Genomic DNA, 21172 nt, shown 5'->3' with positions numbered 1-21172 from the left:
ATAAAAGGTTTCCTTTAAGACCTGGTGAGCGTTTATGTTTCAGGTTAATAAGTAAATATATTAGTTATGGTTGAAGAACAAAAGCTTCAGTTGAACTGGATCAGTTCAAACTCTGCTACAAACAAGAGAGATGAATAATATTGCAGCAAATAAACTGAAGAATGAAAGTATGGAGTGATAAAACTTGGAATTGGACATTTTTACAGCATGTCTGTGTGTTTCTGTTAACCTGTGATGGGAAAAATAATAATCTACATATGGAAATCAGCAAACTGCTGAGTGACTTTGGATGAAGATTATGTGCTATTTGACATTAGCATAACACTTTTATTGTGCTGTTTAGTTTAAACTGACTCCAGGTCTTTTCCCCCTGGGCTCCATTTTGCACCCATACCTCAAAAAAAGGTTTTGTTTTTGTTTTTTTGCAAATATTCATAAGAATGTTCAAATCTTACAAGTTTTTTCAAAGTATGTGTCTTAAAAGTTTGTATTGTATTCTATTTCTGTTTTATTGTGATTCTGATCCATGTTTCTGTCACTACTGTCTTATAAAATATGAGAGATTTTCACCTCTGGCATGTAACAAAACAACTCCTGCAGGTTAGGACTTTTAATTGGAAACGTAAAGCCAAATTTTATCACAGCAGATTGAGGGTCAACTATTGAAAATTTCCTTAACTCATCAACAGTTTGATTCACTGTTGGTACAAAACTCCCTGCTGCAAAAGTCTGGTTCGAAATCACCTGAAATGCAACAAGTATAAAACGGAAAGGATGAAAAGACCAGAACATGTAACATTTTAACTACAGATCATTTCCTCCATGCTCCTTCAGGGAGGCTTTAAGTGAAAAGTTAACAATTATTAGTTCCCGATTTGTTTTAGTTTTCTTTCTCAACACATTTTTAAAAGTTTGATTCATGAACCCTACAGTAGATTTATACACAACACAGGAAAAACTGTTAAACTAAATGTTGATATATCGCAGATTTTTTTCATTTTGCTGACGTGCATCCTTTTTGACTTTTCACCTCGCAGCACAAAGCATCGCCCTCAGATGCCGCTCTACATGCTGCAGACGCCGTGACATCACAGAAGACATGAAATTTTTAAAATATTCAACTTGTTTAAACTTATTTTAGTGCATTTTTGTCTCCTGCTGAGATGGTTTTAGAGAAAACTCTATGAGTTCAGAAGGTTTGTTTTTGTTGGTGTAAAATATGATTACATTCTGGTGTGTTTGTGTGTGTGTGTGTGTGTGTGGACCGAGGTCACCTTTCCTCTCTCTCACCCTGGGAGTGTGTGTTCACAGGGTGTCTGTGCTGAGGGGATCTGGGGTGAATACAAAGTGGAGCCTCACTGGGAATAAGCTGTCAGATGAAACACTGAGGAACTACTGAGACACAAAAAGAAAAAAGTGTGTGTGTGTGTGAGGGGGGGGGGGGGATAAGGAGCGTAATCATGAGTAGCGATATCCCACTTGTATTTTGTTTTTTCGTGTGTTGAAAAGTTTCTCCACGTCTCCGTCTCCTGTGTGCATTTCTATGCATGTATTCACGTGTTTGTATGTTTTCTGCTTTGCAAACACACCTCTGTCTCACCAGGTGTGTATGTTTTTATGCCCACACGCTGGTGTGTGTGTGTGCGTGTGTGTGTGTGTGTGTGTGTCCAGGGAAGCACTAGTTGAAAGGGAGAGCCCTCACTCTCCACAGACCGACTTAGGATTCTCTCTGCCTTCCCGAGAGTTCACTGCACCGGCCTGCGCGCTGGACTCTCAGTCCACTGACAAACACACACACACACCTACATGTGATATCTACCTCTTAAGCATCTCAGTCACACACTCTCAGCCTCTCAAAGTGAACCACGCACTCTTGAACCTTGTTACTCTGAGTTTGTGCAAGTTCAGTAGGGTTTCGAAGATGGAGGAGCCTTTATATTCACACAAAGATGGACTCACTGGTAGAAAACCTCAACCAGCAGATCACACAGTCGGAGCTGCAGGAAGGCGAATGAAGAGTTTTCTGATTGATGCAGGATCTTTTTGTGCTGTTGTTTCTATTTGGATGAGGGTTGTGATTAGATTATGTCTGATTCAGAATTGCTCATAAATCAGCTTAAACTTCTATGAAAGTTGGAGTGAAATCTCTAGGAATTAAAACTGCATCTATGTTTTTTCTCTGCTCACATGAAATGAAAATGCAAGTCCAGAAAGTGCTTACGGATTCTCGAGCACACCTGTTGTAATTTGATTTCAACCATTTTTTTTTGTTGGTATTTTTGTGAATATCAGTGTAAAGGTTAGCCAAACAGTTCTGAACATACTTTGCACAAAAAAGTGAATAAAATTTTTAGTTGGGTCGATTATATCTGTCTTAAAAGACAACCTATTACACAAAATCCACAGTTTGTATGTTTTTGTATTTCCACTTACTTTTCTGCCGCTTCTACTCCCCCCCTCCAAAAAAACCCAAAAAACCCCACCAAGCTGTATTTTTGACAAAAAGTTAACAGGATCTGGTACTGCACTGTTACCTAGCAACCCCAGTGAAACCTAGTCCATTACCTAGCAACCCAAGTAGAGCTGCAGCATGTTTGGTCAGCTGGCTTTACTGCGTTATACAATGGCTGCTGGAAAAGACAAGTGTCTTTTTTTGTGGTTGATTTATCATCCAGAAACCACCTGCTACATCAGGAGTGTCACACTCCAGTCCTGGAGGGCCAGTGTCCTGCAACTTTTAGATGTGCCACTTTTGGACCACACCTGAATAGAATAATTAGGTCATTAGCAAGGCTGTGGAGAACTGCTCTATACAAGGAGCAGGTAATTAAGCCATTTCATTCCAAAGTTTTGCACCTGTAGCACATCTAAAAACAGTAGGACACCGGCCCTTGAGGACTGGACTTTGACACCTGTGTGCTACATTCTTGTTGGTTGTGCAGGAGGCTCCACTTCTGCTTTTCAAAGATGTACGGTTCTATAATTGTAGATCTTTTCAATTTGAAAACCTGGTTTCTAGTTCAAGTTGGACTAGAACTAGTCCTACTTGCTTTTAAAGGTTTCCTGTGTTAGAACAGGAAGCCTTAAGTCCATTTCAGCACCACTTTCCTGTGGAGTTCCTCAAAGTTCAACCCTCGACACTCTTCTTTTTTCATTAAATTTTCTCCCTTTATGTTCAGTTTCACATTGAAGCTCTTGTTAATTAAAAAACATAAATATAAATCAATGCAGCCTGTAAATACACAATAAATAATAAACCAAGAATTAAAGACATGGAAGAAAGAATAAGTTAAAGATCAAAACAGAAACAAAAGCCAAACTCTAACACTCTGACATCGAAAACATCTAGTAAACATTTCTCCTGAACACAGTTGGCTCATATTTCAGTCAAATTTGATGGGATTATTTTTTCCATTATGTCTTTGCCAAATAAAATACAGTTTAAACAAACTCTGATTAGAGGAACAGTCAAATGTCCAGTTAGGATGATGGTAGAAAGTTGGGAAAACCAATCATTTGACCAATCAGTGGGCGTGTAGATATATTTGAGCTGATATGTGTAATTTAAATAATCAATAAAATGTACAATTACTTTTTTATTCCTAAACAATATTGATTCAGAGTCGTAATCGCTACACCCAATGATTCAGATTCATCATAAAAAATACTCCATGATGAATGAATGTAAACTTCTGACCTCAACTGTATATCAAATTGATTTTTAATTAGATCTGCAAAGAACAATATGAATGCAAACGCTTTCGGTTGTTTATTTTTAACTCTGCAGCAACAAGCAACACAAAATCTGTCAGAATGAAACACGAGGCCCTCAAGTGACTCTTTCTCCCTCTTTAATTTGAGCTAAATATTACTTAAATCGCTAAAACTGGACCAAACTTGAATCAGAAATCCTTTCCCTACATATATCCCACGATTCACCTCATTTCAAAGAGCAGTTAGGATGAACGCTGAAGACTCAAATCAGATCACTAAACATGTCTGCTGTCCGTCCCTAATGTGCAACGTGGACAGAGATAAAAGGAAGCTTTCATGTTTCCTGCCCTTGCCACTTGAGATTGCAAATTTAATATAAATGATGGAATCGGATGTTTTTGGCAGATATTACATGATTTTATATTAAAAATAATAATAGTTTTCTGTGCTTTTATGAAGCTTTATTTAGTATTTTATTGCTATTTTTAGATATCAATTAGTCTGCTTTGTAAGTTTTTCGAGGTAATTATGCGCTTTTTGTGGAAGATTCGGTGTCTGTTCGCACTTTAATGCTTTTTCAGCTCGGTGGATTCAATGTTTCCGTGAGTTTTATTGAAATGCACCGTCAGGAACTTGTTGGTTATTAACGGCGTATGCACAGGCGCGGGGAAAACGGAGGAGTTATGATAATGACACTGCGATGAGAAACCGTGTGCGCGTGTCCCCCAGGTAAAAACACTGTGGAACATGGAATCAAATCTGAGCCAACATCCTGAGATTGTTCCTGTTGATAAAACGATATCATTAAATATAAATGCAGAGTGTTTCATTCCCGACGCCGCGGGCTCGCAGCGTCGAACGGGAATGCTTTGAATCCAAGGCTGGAAATTTCCCCCAAATCATCAAATCTGACAACAAAGGAAAACTCAAATAGACTGCCTTAATGAGTTAAACACACACACACACACACACACACACACACACACCCTTGCACGTGTTCTTGATCTAATAAGTCTTTAAAGCGTGTTCCTTATCCATCTGGCTACCGACAGGAACACACTCACACACTCTTTTTGTACGATCAATCCACATCAAACAGTCACTCATTTAAATATTCATATAAGGTGTTAGAAGACGGCTGGACGGTCTCTCCCTCTTTCGCTCTCCAGGTGTATTAATAATTCCCCCTGTCTATCCACCACACAGAGTTGGAGGTTTTTCCCTTCAGACAAAGTTTCTAGAAGTTTCTATAAATTAATAAGAGTGTGTTCTCTGTGAAGCCGGCCGCTTTGAACCCAGCGTATTGATCTTGCAGGTGAGTCGGCTGTGCCGGATCACGACTTCAAACAGAATCCAGCGTTCCTGCGGAGAGGCCGGCCCAGCCCAGAACAATACCCACATTACCCCTCCATATGACCGGTCCGATCTGGGAGCCGGGGGTCGGGGAGGCGGACAGGAACACGTGATCCGGATCACGGCGGAGGTGGGAATTTTGATCACAGGGATTTGCAAAGGAGACCTGGAAAAGGGAGATCAGGAAAGGTGAGGGAGATGTTTGGGGTGAAAGTTCAAGCAGTTTTAACTGAACACGTCCGTATCGAGGAGGTTGATGAGAGGAATTTAGGATTAAAAGTTTCTAGAGCAAACGTGTTAGTTCTCCTGAAATAAGACACAATTGACTTGCAGGTTACTTTTCAGTCATTCAGTATTGATGAAAAAATGTCCCATTGGTAAATTATTTCACTTATTGGAAAATGTGTGGATGTGAGTTAAATAATCTGCAAGTGGAACTAGTATTTATTCTATTATATTTATGTAAGACAAGCTCCTATATTGTGCTGAAAAGTCACTTGAAAGTTAGTTTTGTCCTATTTCAAGTAAACTAAGAGATTTGTAATATTTTGTGTTTTTGCAGTATATGGAATATACTGAATACCATTCCTTTAATGGTAAACTCGGATAAAGAGTAGATTTTACACGCACAAAAAAAAACAATGTTTCATTTTTCCAACTGTGTTTAATAATGAAGACCAGAGTTGATTTGTTTGCTAACAAGTGAGCACTTTTCTGAAACATGAACACAAAACAAAAGGTTTCTACTTGTTAGAGTGGAGACAGTTTGTCTGTGAACGTGACACACCTGGTTGTGGCTCATGATGCTGGAACTTTGTTTCCATGGTTACTAACGGTTACCATGGAAACCGTTAGTTTTCCATGGTAACTAACGGTTACCATGGAAAACCTGGCAAAGGTACATTACCTTTGCCAGGTAATGTACCTGGCAAAGGAAGGTACATTACATTATACCTTTGCCAGGTATAATGTAATGTACCTGGCAAAGGTACATTACATTATACCTTTGCCATAATGTAATGTGTGATATCTTTTTACTCGCGCTTAAAAAGTAAATAAACATAAATTTTCTTACCTTGTAAAATGCGTTCGCTGCAAATCCGCGGTTCCACCGAGGGCTGACAGTCGTTGTGATTAACATCTGCTGTCCATCGCCGCCGCATCTTTCCTCATTTAAAGTTATAAGATAAAATGACAAGTTTGGTTTCTATCCTTGTCTGTTTGTGCAGCATATGAGCATTTCTAAAGTGAAATCAACAAAATAAAAGCGATATTATATTACAGATGTCCGATTTCAGACAGGTTTTGGTTACAATAGAAGAGCTTACAATAGAAAAGTGAAAAATAAAAAGTCTCCAGACAGATTTATTAGTATTCATACAAATAAATTACCTTAATGAAGATTGTTGCACTGTTCAGTCCTCCGATGTGTGTGTGAGTCAGACTGAGGTTGTGGAAGTGCTGATTAGCGGGTCTTGAGGCTGACGGCGGGGCTGATCAGTATTTCCTCTGTGTCAGAGCTTTAGGGAACAAATCCCAACATTAACCCGGCTCTCATCTGCCTGACGGAGCGCTAGCAGCAGCCTGCCAGCCACAGGCCGAACACTCAGCTACAACTGCAAGCTAAGGCGTGCCAATCCTCCTCAGACGGCGCTTCATTGTTGTCTCATTTCAAATCAAACCCGCATTTGATCACTACAGAGCATCTAATGCTGCTCTCAGCATCAAAGCTGACGGGCTGTGACATGCGGCGTTTAATAAGCAGTCTAAAGTTTGTCAGAATCTGGGTGACAGAAATGACATTTAAGTAGCACCACTTGAGGGGGAAGTATGGATTTATATGGTTCTGTGGAAGAAAAGAAGTGTAATAAATGCATCAAAACGATCCTTTTAAGAGCTGACGTGAGCTTCGCAAAGACCCAGGAGGAACACTGACACATAATTGTTCTGACTTTGACAATAATTCATTTACCGGCACAAACTGGATGTTAGTGGGTGTAGAAACGAGACCTGCGATCCCCCAAAAGGGCTGAAATGAGGCCAACAACCCTTCTGACATGCTGTTGATAATTACCATCTCATCACTTAACATTTCCAGTTCTTTTTATTTGTTTTTGTTGAAGTATGCTACAGAAGATTTACAATAGGAAATCCCTCCACTGCAGCGCTCTTCTTCAAAGTTTTCACAGATTTTTTTGTCTGAGCTCGTTAGTTTACAGGGTTGATCCACGTGGGCCAAATTATGAGCTAAAAAAATTAGCTTCTTGCCTCAGAAATGTCACTCATCAATCCTTCATTTTGACAAGAGCTTAACTTGGTTATGTTTATGAAACTCTGAAAGTTAAAAACTGAATTATTGTCATGTAAACTCAGGCTCATTCCTGTGAGAATATTCATAACCCAGTTTAATTTGAACCCGTCTCTTCCAGTCTGACTTTTCTGTCCTAAACAAACCAGGAATAGGACCACAGATATCCTAGCATACATTTCTAATCAACAACAAAATGAACCAACATCTACTTCAAAATATTACATAACATATCTGACTGCTTGGGAAGAAAACCTTAAGGAAGAAAGAAAAACTAAAACTGATTAGATTGTGTTGTGAACCCAAATTTGCTCTACAAAGTAAAAGTTAAGGACATTTATTTTAACTTGACATTGTGAGTAAATAATAGAGAAATGTGGCTCTTTATCCAGGTGAGGACAGTTTTTTTCTCTTGGATATTGTGAAATAATTATTTGGTTAAAATTGCAGGATTAATTAAAACTCACAATTCAAGATTAATAAACTTTAAAAACAATGTTTTAATAATTTGTCTCTTGTTAAATCAACTTCATGGACTTTAATTTCTGAGTTAAAACCAAAACAATTTTCTCAGGTGGACTTTGATTTTCAAGTTAATTGAAATGTTTTGTCATGCAGTAAAACTTGTAAATTGTTTTAATTTAAGATGTATTGATTGTAGGTGATTATTTTCAGTGCGGTGAGGTTTGAGGGCGGGGCTCTTATCATGTGTCCGTCCTCATTTGAGGCTCCGCCCACCGAGACTCAACCCAGAGTGTCGGTGGATCTGCTGTCAGCCGCTCATCACTCAGTCCGTTTCATGTCCGCCTTTTTTCTCTGCTCATGAACGAGACGCTGCATCCATACACACCAGTGAGATTTCTTCACCTTACAGCTGCAGTGCATGAGTGATTTTTTTTTTTTTTTGTATTATTTTTTTACCTTCTTCTTTGCTTTGCACTTACACACATGCAAGCCGACCCCTATGTTGTCGGCCAGGGGGGCAACATGAAAGAGACTCTAGCTGTGGGCATGAAGAGCCTGGAGAAGTCCAGCAAAGGCAGGTGGAAAGCCAAGCGGCCACAGGGAGCCTGCAGAACGAGCCGGGTCCTAAGAACAAGGCGGGCCTGGAGAACAAGGTTGTCCTGGGGAGCAATATTTGGTAGACCGGGGAGAGGGCTGTAGGTTCATGAAACGAGGCCGAAGGTGATCCTGGGGAGCGTGGAGGACCTACAGAGTGGAGCATGGATCAATTAAAGGAGGATGATGGTGGTCTTGGCAACGACCTTCTACCCCAAAAAGCTTCATGGAAGCAAATCGCAGAAACTTCACAAATGTCCGATTGATTCCCTTAAACACACCCCCTGCTTTTACTCAGTTCTCTTAACTATTAACATACTGACTAAAGGCTCTCAGCTGCATGCAAACAATGAAGTTCCTGAATGAGATAACGTCCATGTTTTATTGGCTGCAGAGAGGAGGGCAGGGGGAGGCGGTGGGATGTGGGCAGGAGAACACAGGACTGCCGCTGTTGCCTCTGAGGCAGAGATTGGCTTCTTGCTCTCATCTGCCCGTCAGAGCCCTCCTCTGAGCTGCCAGTCAGACTGACGGACAGACACTGGATGGAGGAGAGAAGTTTGAAGGAGCCGGTTGATTGAGACTGGTTTCTGACATCTCTGTGCATCAGGCTGGGAAAGATGATCCTGCATGTAAACACACACACACACATAAATTTATATATATATATATATATATATATATATATATATATATATATATACATATATATATCAGGGACAAAGCCTCAACAGACAATGTGCTCAGTGAATGTCTCAAACAATGGGGAACAGAAGCTGAGGTGCCGGAGGAACCATCATGGGAGGACAAGCCCCTGCATGGGATGTACCACCGGCAAATAACCGAAGTGGCTGACATCAGAAAGTCCTACCAATGGCTGGAAAAAGCTGGACTGAAGGACAGCACAGAGGCCCTCATCATGGCCGCCCAGGAACAGGCCCTAAACACCAGAGCAATTGAGGCCCAGATCTACCACACCAGACAAGACCCAAGGTGTAGGTTGTGCAAGGAGGCCCCTGAGACAGTCCAACACATAACAGCAGGGTGCAAGATACTGGCAGGGAAAGAATACATGGAACGACACAACCAAGTGGCAGGCATAGTGTAAAGAAACATCTGTGCAGAATATGGACTGGAACCCTGAGATCAAAGTGGGAAACACCCCCGAAGGTAGTGGAGAATGACCGAGCTAAGATCCTGTGGGACTTCCAGATCCAGACAGACAAAATGGTGAGGGCGAACCAACCAGACATAGTCGTGGTGGATAAACAACAGAGGAAAGCCGTTGTGGTGGATGTGGCAATACCAAGTGACTGCAACATCAGGAAAAAGGAGCATGAAAAACTAGAGAAATACCAGGGCCTAAGGGAGGAACTGGAGAGGGCCTGGAAGGTGAAGACCACAGTGGTGCCTGTGGTCATCGGGACCCTCGGGCAGTCACCCCAAACTGGAACAGTGGCTACAACAGATCCCAGGAACAACATCAGACATCTCAGTCCAGAAATGTGCAGTCCTAGGCACAGCCAAGATACTAGAACCCTCAAGCTCCCAGGCCTCTGGTAGAGGACCCGAGCTAAGAGGAAGAAGAATCACCACCCAGTGGGTGAGAAGGAAATTTTATATATATATATATATATATATATATATATATATATATATATATATATATATATATATATATATATATATATATATATATGTGGCTTTCCACATCTGCCACTGTGATGGTTACCGGATTTTACTCCCTGAGCAAAATCCGGTAACCATCACTGTGGCAGATGTCCAAGAAAGAGTCTCAGGTATGAAGAACTGGACAGCACCAGGACCAGACAAGATCCATGCCTACTGGCTAAAGAAACTGACTGCCCTACATGAGCGACTGGCAGACCAAATGAACCAGCTGCTACAGAACGGGAACCACCCTGAATGGTTAACTGAAGGGCGCACAATCCTGATCCAGAAGGATCCAACAAAGGGCCCGGTCCCATCTAACTACCGACCAATAACCTGTCTCTCCACAACCTGGAAGCTCATGTCAGGCATCATAGCGGCTAAGATAAGCAAACACATGGATCAATACATGAGCACGACACAGAAGGGCATCGGGGTGAATAGCAGAGGAGCCAAACACCAACTCCTTGTAGACCACACAGTTGCCAGAGACTGCAAAACCCGACACACCAACCTGTGCCCGGCTTGGATTGATTACAAGAAAGCCTATGACTCAATGCCACACACTTGGATCATCGAATGCTTAGAGATGTACAACATCAACAGAACCTTGAGAACCTTCATTGCAAACTCAATGGGGCTGTGGAAGACCACCCTTGAAGCCAACTGCAAGCCACTTGCACAAGTATCCATCAAATGTGGCATATACCAAGGAGATGCGCTGTCCCCTACTGTTCTGCATAGGCCTGAACCCCTCAGCCAAATCATCAACAAGACTGGCTACGGATACCGACTCAAGAATGGAGCCAACATCAGCCACCTCCTCTACATGGATGACATCAAGCTGTCGCCAAGAGCGGCGAGACATAGACTCACTGATCCACACCACCAGGATATACAGCACGGACATTGGGATGTCATTCGGACTAGAGAAGTGTGGTCGGATGGTTACAAAGAGAGGGAAGGTCATCCGCACAGAAGGTATCTCACTCCCAGAAGGAACAATAGCAGACATAGAGGAAGGTTACAAATACCTGGGAATATCACAAGCAAATGGCAACCTTGATGAGATCACAAGAAAAAGAGCCACAACCAAATACCTCCAACGAATAAGACAAGTCCTGAGAAGCCAGCTCAATGGCAAGAACAAGATCCGTGCAATAAACAGCTATGCCCTACCAGTAATCAGATACCCTGCAGGAATAATTAGCTGGCCAAAGGAGGAGATACAGGCCACAGATGTTAAGACCCGGAAACTACTAACAATGCACGGAGGGTTCCACCCCAAATCCAGCACACTGAGACTATACACAAACCGCAAAGAAGGAGGCAGAGGACTAGTGAGTGTGAGAACCACTATCCAAGACGAGACATCCAAGATCCATAGATACATCAGGGACAAAGCCTCAACAGACAATGTGCTCAGTGAATGTCTCAAACAATGGGGAACAGAAGCTGAGGTGCCGGAGGAACCATCATGGGAGGACAAGCCCCTGCATGGGATGTACCACCGGCAAATAACCGAAGTGGCTGACATCAGAAAGTCCTACCAATGGCTGGAAAAAGCTGGACTGAAGGACAGCACAGAGGCCCTCATCATGGCCGCCCAGGAACAGGCCCTAAACACCAGAGCAATTGAGGCCCAGATCTACCACACCAGACAAGACCCAAGGTGTAGGTTGTGCAAGGAGGCCCCTGAGACAGTCCAACACATAACAGCAGGGTGCAAGGTACTGGCAGGGAAAGAATACATGGAACGACACAACCAAGTGGCAGGCATAGTGTACAGAAACATCTGTGCAGAATATGGACTGGAACCCCCAAGATCAAAGTGGGAAACACCCCCGAAGGTAGTGGAGAATGACCGAGCTAAGATCCTGTGGGACTTCCAGATCCAGACAGACAAAATGGTGAGGGCGAACCAACCAGACATAGTCGTGGTGGATAAACAACAGAGGAAAGCCGTTGTGGTGGATGTGGCAATACCAAGTGACTGCAACATCAGGAAAAAGGAGCATGAAAACTAGAGAAATACCAGGGCCTAAGGGAGGAACTGGAGAGGGCCTGGAAGGTGAAGACCACAGTGGTGCCTGTGGTCATCGGGACCTCGGGCAGTCACCCCAAACTGGAACAGTGGCTACAACAGATCCCAGGAACAACATCAGACATCTCAGTCCAGAAATGTGCAGTCCTAGGCACAGCCAAGATACTGCGCAGAACCCTCAAGCTCCCAGGCCTCTGGTAGAGGACCCGAGCTAAGAGGAAGAAGAATCACCACCCGCGGTGGGTGAGAAGGGAAATTTTTTTTTTTTATATGCCTATATATGTGCATAAAGGCTGAAACGATTAATTGGATTAATCAGATTACTCGTGATTAATCGATTAACGAAACAATCGTCAACTAACTGGACGTTTTATGAAAGAACAACATAATCAGAGCTGAGCAAAATATCAGTTTTTCATTCAAGATGAAAAAATTATATGTTCTACCCAGAACTCCTCAAGAGTTATACATGTTTTAGTTTCACTCAGTTCAAATTCTGTAAAAGAATCTCCAATTGTTAATCAGTTAATCCAAAAATAATCAACAGATCAGTCCTGCACCGAATTGATGTTGTCAAGCACAAAGGAATAAACTCTTCACATGTTGATGTTAAAATATAGATTTATTTTAGCTGCAGATGATCAAACCTACACCAAAAGAACAGCATGTTGTTGCATTTTAGGCAACTAAATGTTTATTTTCCTGTCTAAAAAAGAAATTGTTATTTATTTGATTCTTTAATGTATTTTAAAAAGCTTAAGAGGTTAAATCATCAACATAATTGATTACTAAGAATATTAAGAGACCACTTAAAATGATCAGTTTCTCTGATTTTACTTTTTATAGATATATGTTGGAGTAAAATGAACCTTGTTGTTTTATTCTATGAACTACTGACAACATGTCTATGAAATTACAAGCAAAAATTTTGTATTTATTGCCGAAAATGAGAAATGGTCAAACTAAGGAAAAACATGCAAAGAAAACAAGTTCATATTAATTTAGAAACAACATTATTAGTAATGTTTTAACTCAGGCAGAGTTCAGAAACCAACATTTGGTGGAAAAACCTGCAGGTTTTCTATGGAGTTCAGTGCTGTGGGCTCTTAGTTTTTAATGTATTTCTGTTAAATATGAAGCTCTGCTTACAGCATCGTAGCTTAGCAATTTTCTTCAGGGAAACAATATCACATCTAACACTGACAACAAAACAAAACAAAACAAATAAAAGTTCCTAAATAATTTACGGAATTAGAGGAAATTGTGATAATAAGCACAAATAGCTCAATGTGGAGTTGTTCACTAAAATTTCTTTTTTTAAAAACAAAATTGAAGATAATTTGTTCATGAAAATGAAATGTACAGTCTGAGTGAACGTCCGTGTGTGTGTGTGTGTGTTTGTAACCTAATGAGGACAGACAAAAGAAGTCTGTAGCTCAGAGCCAATTGGGCCGAGAGAAGCAGAGCATCAGAGACAGAAAGATGAAGAGGGGAGTGCAATAGTTGGGGGTTAGGGAGGGTTCAGGCTGGTGGCAGTCAGTGCCTGAGGCAGGGTTTTGGGGGTCAGGCCCCCTCAGACAGCCACACCGGCCCCCCGGGCCCCGAGAGGGGGAACACCAGAACCATGCTGGCCAAGGGCGGGGCGCTCAATTAAGGCAGGATTCAAGATTTGAGCTTGGCACTTCAGAGGAGAAGGCCACCTGATACCGATGCACCTCAAAGATCATCCTCCATCAGCCCTTTTGAATTTACACAGAGAGATTTCACTTTTTAATATATGCAACTTTATAATTATTAACTGCATATTCTCTAAAGATGACATATATCAGCTCTGTCGCTAAATTTCTGTTGTGATCTGTGTGTTTGAGTTCTCTGTGTGTTCATTTTGAGTTTTCCTGTGTCTCTGAGTCTCCTTGTTGTCCTGTCGCCCCTTGATTGTTTCCCAGGTGTGTCTCGTTTCCGTGATTACCCTCTGTGTATTTAACCCCACCTGTGTCCTTTGTTCCTCGTCGGGTCCTTGTCGTTTGCACCAGTCAGTTATTCATGTGTTCTTGTCCAATCGTGTAGCCTGTTGCCACCAGTGCTGAGCCCTAGCTTTCAGCTCAATTGTGCTGCCAGGTTTTTGGACTTATGGAATATTATTTCAACATTAAACATAAATTTTTTCATCTCATCCTGGTTCCACTGCAGTTTCCTCACCACCTCACACCCGCACCTCATGACAATTTCACTGGCTTTAGGAAGAAAATCACTGACTATAAAGGTGTGAAAATAATGTAGTCAAGCGTTTATATAACTGGATTTGATACTTTTTAATCTTCTCCCCATAATTAAAAAATCATCAGCTGTTTAGATGTAAAGATGGCCTGTTATGTTTATTTGATCAGGTTGGAATGGGTCAAAAATGTTCATTACATTTTTGCACAGAATCATTCCTAGATACGGAGATTTTAGTTAACTGTTTTAAGCCTCTGTCACTATAAGTCCAAATAAACTGTAAACAGATGCACAATTATACAACCATTCATCTTTGAAAAGCAGGAGTGGAGCCTCCTACACAGCCAACAAGAACGCAGCAAGTGGATCTGGACAGTGAGTCCATATCAAAGCACTTGTCTTTTCCAGCAGCCATTGTATCGTGTATACATTGATATAACCAGCTGATCAAACATGCTGGAGCTCAACTTTGGTTGCTAGGTAACGAGCCGGGCTTCACATGCTAGGTGGGGGACAGTACCTGCTGATTTGAGGTATGTGTTCTTAGATGATATTTTAGTCTGGTCAGTTCTGCCTATTTTGTGCTCCTTTAAGACTGAGCTGTTTTGGGGCTGTGTCACTTTAAATCCAAATAAACTGCTGCAGGCCCCGCCCCCCAATTCATTAGTTACCCTCATATGTGAATATGGCTACAAAAAGATGTGCAGTGATACAATCGTACATTTTTGAAAAGCAGAAATGGCACCTCCTGCACAAACAACAAGAATGCACTAAGTGGTTTCTGGATGGTAAACCAACCAAAAAGAAAAACACTTCTCTTTTCCAGTAGCCATTGTACAAGGTTAGGTTAGGTAACAGGAAGGCTTCACTGGGGTTCCTAGGTGACGGGCAGTGTGACGTTATATTCAGGAAGTTTTTGAAACGGCTCATTTTCCAGACACCAACAATTTTTAACTTATTACCAAAAACTGACTGGTTGGTTTTTATAAGCACCGATTTTATTTTTAGAAGCAGTAGAGACCCAAATGGAAAATGTGCAAGATGTGAATTCTAGAATATGTGTCTGGAATAAAAATCTAAGAAAATCTTTATTTAAAAATGTAATATAGCAACATATCAAAAACATTTTATGATGGCTGTATTGTAAAAACTATTCAATGTAATTTTCCTTCACTAGTTTAGTAGAAAACAGAATAGTGATGTAAATTTATGTAAAAAAATTAGTCTGTGATGTTCTGGAGGTTTGAGTTTGTTGTTCTTTCTGGTCTCTGATGGTTTTTCTGCGTGTTGAGTTTGGATAGCTGGTTTCAGCATCATGTCTAAGATCCAAGCTGCTGCTCCACTACCCTCTGAGAGGGAAACGGTTAAAATCCTGTCTCTGGTTCTCACACACTGCCTTGCTCTCTTCTTCTTCTGTGATTGAACAACATCAGTTTAGTTCAATTCAATTCGTCTCGAGGTAGTTAACAGAAAAAGCCACTTCATTTCAATCACATACATTCCTATTGATCCAAGTCATCAAACATCACATTTATTATTAAGATTAAGACTTTGTCTATATCTTCCTTTCTTCTCCTGGATGAGAAAGAAGCAACAGCAGACAATCACTAGTTGTGATAAAACACAAAATCTTAGCAAGTGTTTTTGTCTAGTTTCAGGTGCAAATATTTTTACTGAACTTAAAATAAGAGAAAACTAACTTACAAATAAATTTTCAGCAACATATAGGACCTTGTTAAACCACACAGATTAATTTTTATTTCCTTTAAGTGAAAGCATAGCCTTTCTCCCTTCCAGAAAGTTTGAATTAAAAACGTACTTTCTTGTGCAGATATCTAGTTCGCTTGAAAACTATCTAACTTAGAAGTGTATTTTCAACAAGATATAGGAGGTTTTGTTTTAAGTTAGCAATTCCTTAATATTGGATTTTTACAAAGTTCTACTTCCAATGAGAGTTTCTTTTTTTACTTATCACAATAAAAAAAGTTCAATAATTTGTCCTTTTCTAAAGCATTCTGGGTAAATAAAACCCCCGAAAAAGCTTTAGGTCATTGGTTCCCAAAGATTATCTGGGCCCCCCTAAGGATTTGGGAACCCCACACTTTGGGAACCACTGCTTTATTCTAACTCTAAAGGAAGAAATGGAAACAAAAGATAAATACTAACTGCTCAAATCTGACCCCACTCCATTTTTGTTCACATTTTGTGAAAGAGGAAGTTGTGTTCAGTGTCTTCTTCAGAGGTTTTTGTGTTGTTTCCTTCACTTGTTCTTGTTGCAGCGCCCCCACAGGCGAGGAGGGGGACAGGTTTTTCAAATGGTTTGGTTCGTTCAGTTTGTTCTCAGGCTAGGTGCTCTTTGAATGATTGTTAGATGGGTTAAGTGATCCTCAGCCTGAAAAAGTTTGAGAAACAAATCAGATCTCTGATGTTTTGATTAAATGCTGGATTTAACAGAGAGCCAGTAAAGGGAAGATAAAATAGGAGAAATATGATCTCCTGCTTTAGTTTTCATTAGAACTCTGTTTTAACTCCATTATGTGGACTTCTGTTAGTAAAGAGTTACAGTAGTTCATCCTTAAGTAAGAAATGTATGAACTAGTTTTTCAGTGTCGCTCCTGGACAAGATGTTTCTAATTTACTATGTTGAGGGAAAATACATCAGATTTCCAGGCTACAAATTTTTATTCTCTGTTTTATTTGAACGTTTTATTTTCATCTCTGTCTGAACTCATGCAGATTTTTGAAGCTATCGTTAGAGCCGTGCAGGATCCAGGCGTTCCTGGTTGATTTGCCGTTAGTTTCACTGTTTTGGGAGATTTGCTGTAATTAATTGGTTCTTCTGGGGGTCAAGTGGTTTCATCTCATTTCAGTCACCTTGCACATCAAGAAACTATGTCTGCACCTGTTTCCTGCTCTCAGCAGCTGCCAACTGAGCCTCCCAAACCACTATTGATCCTATCAGATTATTAACACACAAACACAGAGACACACACACAGAGAAACACTTGTTATGCTTTGTTTATCAGCTAATTAATTTTGGCAGAGAAAGCATTAAATATTACAAAAGTTGTGCAGGATTCATTAATTAGCTCCCCATCACAGCCTCAAAACAAAGAGAGCGTAAAAAGAACTCACTGAGAAATATGGCAATGCAATTATTTTATAAGCGCATCTGTGAGCCTCCCTCTTTATTGTTAAATTGAATAAAATTCATATTTCAGATGTTTGTATAATTTTTGCCCAGGTTAACTTAAAAAGTGAGCTATTATCAATACAGGTTAATCTTCTAAACTACAGAAAAGTTATTATTATGGATGCTTAAATACGGAAAATTGGGCCGATGTTGGTATCCGATAGTTTTATCAAATTTTTTATTTGATTACTAGATTAATCGTCAGGATAGTCGATAGAACACTGGATTACTAAAATAATCATTTATAACAGCCCTAGTAAGCAGTAAAGTAAATTATGAAACAAAAACTTGTTTCACAATGTGGTGGCAGGAACGTCTCTCACACGGAGGCTCAGATCTGAGAATGTCAGTTTTTCTGGGGAGCGCTGTTGGACTAAAGTTATTGGCCTGTAAAGTCAGGTGCAAAGCATGCTGGGATACTGTGTAAGTTTCTCTGAGGAGAAACTCTTAAATTAGAGATTGTCAGGACACACACACAGGAGAACAAGCAGACATGGAAAACAGTGCAACACATTTTAAAGCTCATCTGCAAACTGATTCTGTCAGGAAAACTTAGTGACGTGCGGCTGCCTCCTACAGCTTTCCTCCATAATGGCAACAGTCGGCAGCGGCGTTGTGCTGTCCACCAGGGAGGGAACGAGGCGGCGGGCTCTAAATAGAGCCTCCCAGTGTTAAATATTAACACCCGCCTTCCTCTGACAGAGAGCGGCCCGCCATGTCGCCTTCCATCTCCACCACCTGGGAGATGCAACACAGCATAGCACTCAGGCACACCGAGAAACACATGGACAGATCTCAGTTTATGGACAAAACAAGTTCTTAGATATGAAGTTGTGCATCTGCTCACAGTTCCTCTGCATTAGTGCAAACTTTGTTTTTTGTTTCAGCTGGGGGGTTTTTAAAGTGTGGATTTCATTTTACAAACATATAATGTAGAATATAAGTTCTGTTAAATTATTATTACAATACGTACAACCATTTGTCGTTTCCAGCAGCCATTGTACAACGCACACAGCAGTAAAACCAGCTGATAACAATTTATCAGCTGGTTTATCCCTTGGAGTCTGATAAAAGACTACAACCAAAACAATTGAAAAGTATTAAAAAAATTATTTCTAACAATTTATAACTCTGTATATAAAGAAAAAAATATTTACCAAGACAAAACAAAACACCACATCAAACTGGAATTTGCTCAAAGAAACAGATCCAGAGATAAATCTGACTGTCTGAACTTTTGTCGAGACTCTAATTTCTTATATTTATACAACCTGATAGTTTTTGGAGTTGATGAGTTGTTGGAAATAAAACCAAAGTTATTAAAAAGGATCGAGCGCCTCAAAGAGTCAGACAATATTTAGAAAAAAATGCGAAGTCTGTTCTTGCAGTAAGGTATGGATCTGACTGAGGTGTTACACCAGCATGTTTAATTCATAGCTGTTTTCCTTCTTTCTGATCAGAAACATGAAAGAGAGAGTTTTGCCTGGAGAAAAAACAAAATGGCTGAACTCATCCACAAGCTGACAACACTTGTCTGCCTGTTCAGCAGACTCATGCTGGAAAGAGAAGAAGAGATGCCAAACTTCATAAAGGCATTTTATGTCATTGACATAAATGCAGTATTCTTGTATTTGGATTGTTTTATTCTTTCATGTGGCACTCATGATCATGTTTTCTGTTTTGCCTGAAGGAGAATGCGTAAAACAAAAAAGCTTTCCACAGACCAGAGCAAATACATCGCGCATCTGTCATAAATTAATCTGATATCATTGGGCAAACAGCTCAAGATTAAAATTCCTTTTGTTGAACACAAATTAAAAGATATAAATGCATTTTTGTGAGTCTTTGTGAATTATGCTGTAAACAGTCTTCAGGGTTTGCATGTCAAATCTTTGTAGGTTTCTCCAACAATTCATGGAATAAAGGTTTAAGCCTGATGTAGGGCGTCTATCTGGGATCATTCCTTCAATCTGGGGGTGCATTCACACCAACCCTGTTTAGTTCACTTTAATCGAACTCCAGTTAATTTGTCTGAAAGTTCGGTTGGTTTGGTGAGATCTGAATGGACAAACAAACTCTGATGTGGACCAAAAAAAGCGAACTTTGGTCCGCCTACAAACCTAGGTCTTGGTTTTGCTGAAATGAATTCTGACGTGGTTTGAATGCGTATGTGTACACCAAGCAGACTGGAAACTATTCCACAAGTAGAAGTGGATTATAGTGCAGGACATTCTGAGTCAGCATAGCCAAAATGAAACACGCTAGTCTGGAGCTATACCAGACTGGTTAAGACTCATGATCTTTTACCAAAGGCGTAAGAGAAAAATCCTACAATCACTAAAATCTGATGCTACGCCATTTTTGTTTACCTTTTGTAAAGGAGGATGTTGCGTTCATGTCTTCTGAGGATTTTCTTTCGTTTCCTGCAATTTTTATTGGTTCAGAGAAACTACAGGTGACAAGAGGGAACAGGTTTTTCAACCGGTTTGGATTGCTTGATACAGTGTGAAAGCGAATCACCCCACCTATAAATGTAACAAATCTTGCAATATTTTTTCCCAATCTAACCGAGTCCCAGACTATCAGGTGAAAACACCCTAAACGTCCTCAACTCCTGGTTTTCTTCCAGACTTCTTTCTAAACGACTAAACATCCAAACTTCCATCCAAACCTCTGAGTTTTCTCCCAAACATTTGACCTCCTTTTAAACTTTCTCATAAGTTGCTGAACCTCCATTCAAACGTCTAAACTTTAAAACTTCTGTTTTGTGGTACCAATCTTTTACTAATGGACTGCAAAAACAGTCCATTAATATCTACCATACATCTTTGAAAAGCAGAACTAAAGACTCCTGCGCATCCAACAAGAATGGAGCAAGTTGTTTCTGAATAGTAAGTCAACAACAAAATACGTGTCTTTTCCAGCAGTCATTGTACAGCGATAAAGCCAGCGATGTGACGGCACAGTGTGACTCAACAATCGAGAGGTTTTTGAAATGGCTCATTTTCCAGATACCAAAAAACAGTAACTTATTGCCAGAAAATGGCTGTGTGGTTTATTCATGCACTTGGATCACTTTTAGAATCCTTTGAGACCCAAATGGAAGGTCGAAAACTTTCAAAATGTGAATTTCGCATAAGACATCCTCTTTAACAGAAAAGATAATATATGTAAAATATTTGGAGCAGCATAGAAAATGTAGGAAACCAGAATATTTACTAGAATATCCTCAAAGATACAGGAACTTAACATTGAGTTGATGGCGTAATGAAATGATGATCAATGTAAATTCAGTGTTACACTTAACAAGTTAGTTTTTCTCACCTCCAGACATTCACACTTCACAGCTTGCGTCTCCTCAACCAAAACCAGACATTGGCCGGCGCACACACCAAACATCTCAGAGTGTTTTGCCCCAGAATCCACAAATGACATGTGAACCACTTCAGAGGTTTGTGTTTTTAGAAAGTCGATAAAGCGTCTCTAAACCAGCGGGTGGGAAGTGAGTCGTTCTTGGTACCACAAGTGGTGAATTTCCAGCATCCATTTGTTAATGTGCTAAGGCACTTGTCGGGTTTTGTGGTGCTGCAGCTGGGCTATCTGTTCCCACTGAATG

The 21172-nt window shown here is 40.4% G+C and overlaps 1 protein-coding gene across 3 annotated transcripts in view; it reads left to right on the top strand.

Annotated features, from left to right (window-relative positions):
* Nucleotides 1-21172, top strand: part of LOC122825524 — an 81366-nt gene that overhangs the window by 45689 nt on the left and 14505 nt on the right. For 2 of the 3 annotated variants that reach the window (XR_006369656.1, XR_006369654.1), the window contains one exon: nucleotides 1038-2353. Coding sequence is in view for 1 of the 3 variants with exons in the window: in XM_044106958.1 (XP_043962893.1) it covers nucleotides 5030-5256 (227 nt within the window). In the remaining 2 variants the exon portion in view is untranslated. Of the gene's footprint in view, nucleotides 1-1037; nucleotides 2354-5029; nucleotides 5257-21172 lie in introns of those variants that run through there. The other variant, XM_044106958.1, reaches the window with a different exon arrangement.

The sequence above is a fragment of the Gambusia affinis genome, linkage group LG22, assembly GCF_019740435.1.
Source record: "Gambusia affinis linkage group LG22, SWU_Gaff_1.0, whole genome shotgun sequence".
NCBI classification, from domain to species: Eukaryota; Metazoa; Chordata; class Actinopteri; order Cyprinodontiformes; family Poeciliidae; genus Gambusia; species Gambusia affinis.
The sequence above is the reverse complement of the archived record's forward strand: the minus strand, read 5'-3'. Positions and strand labels throughout refer to the sequence as shown.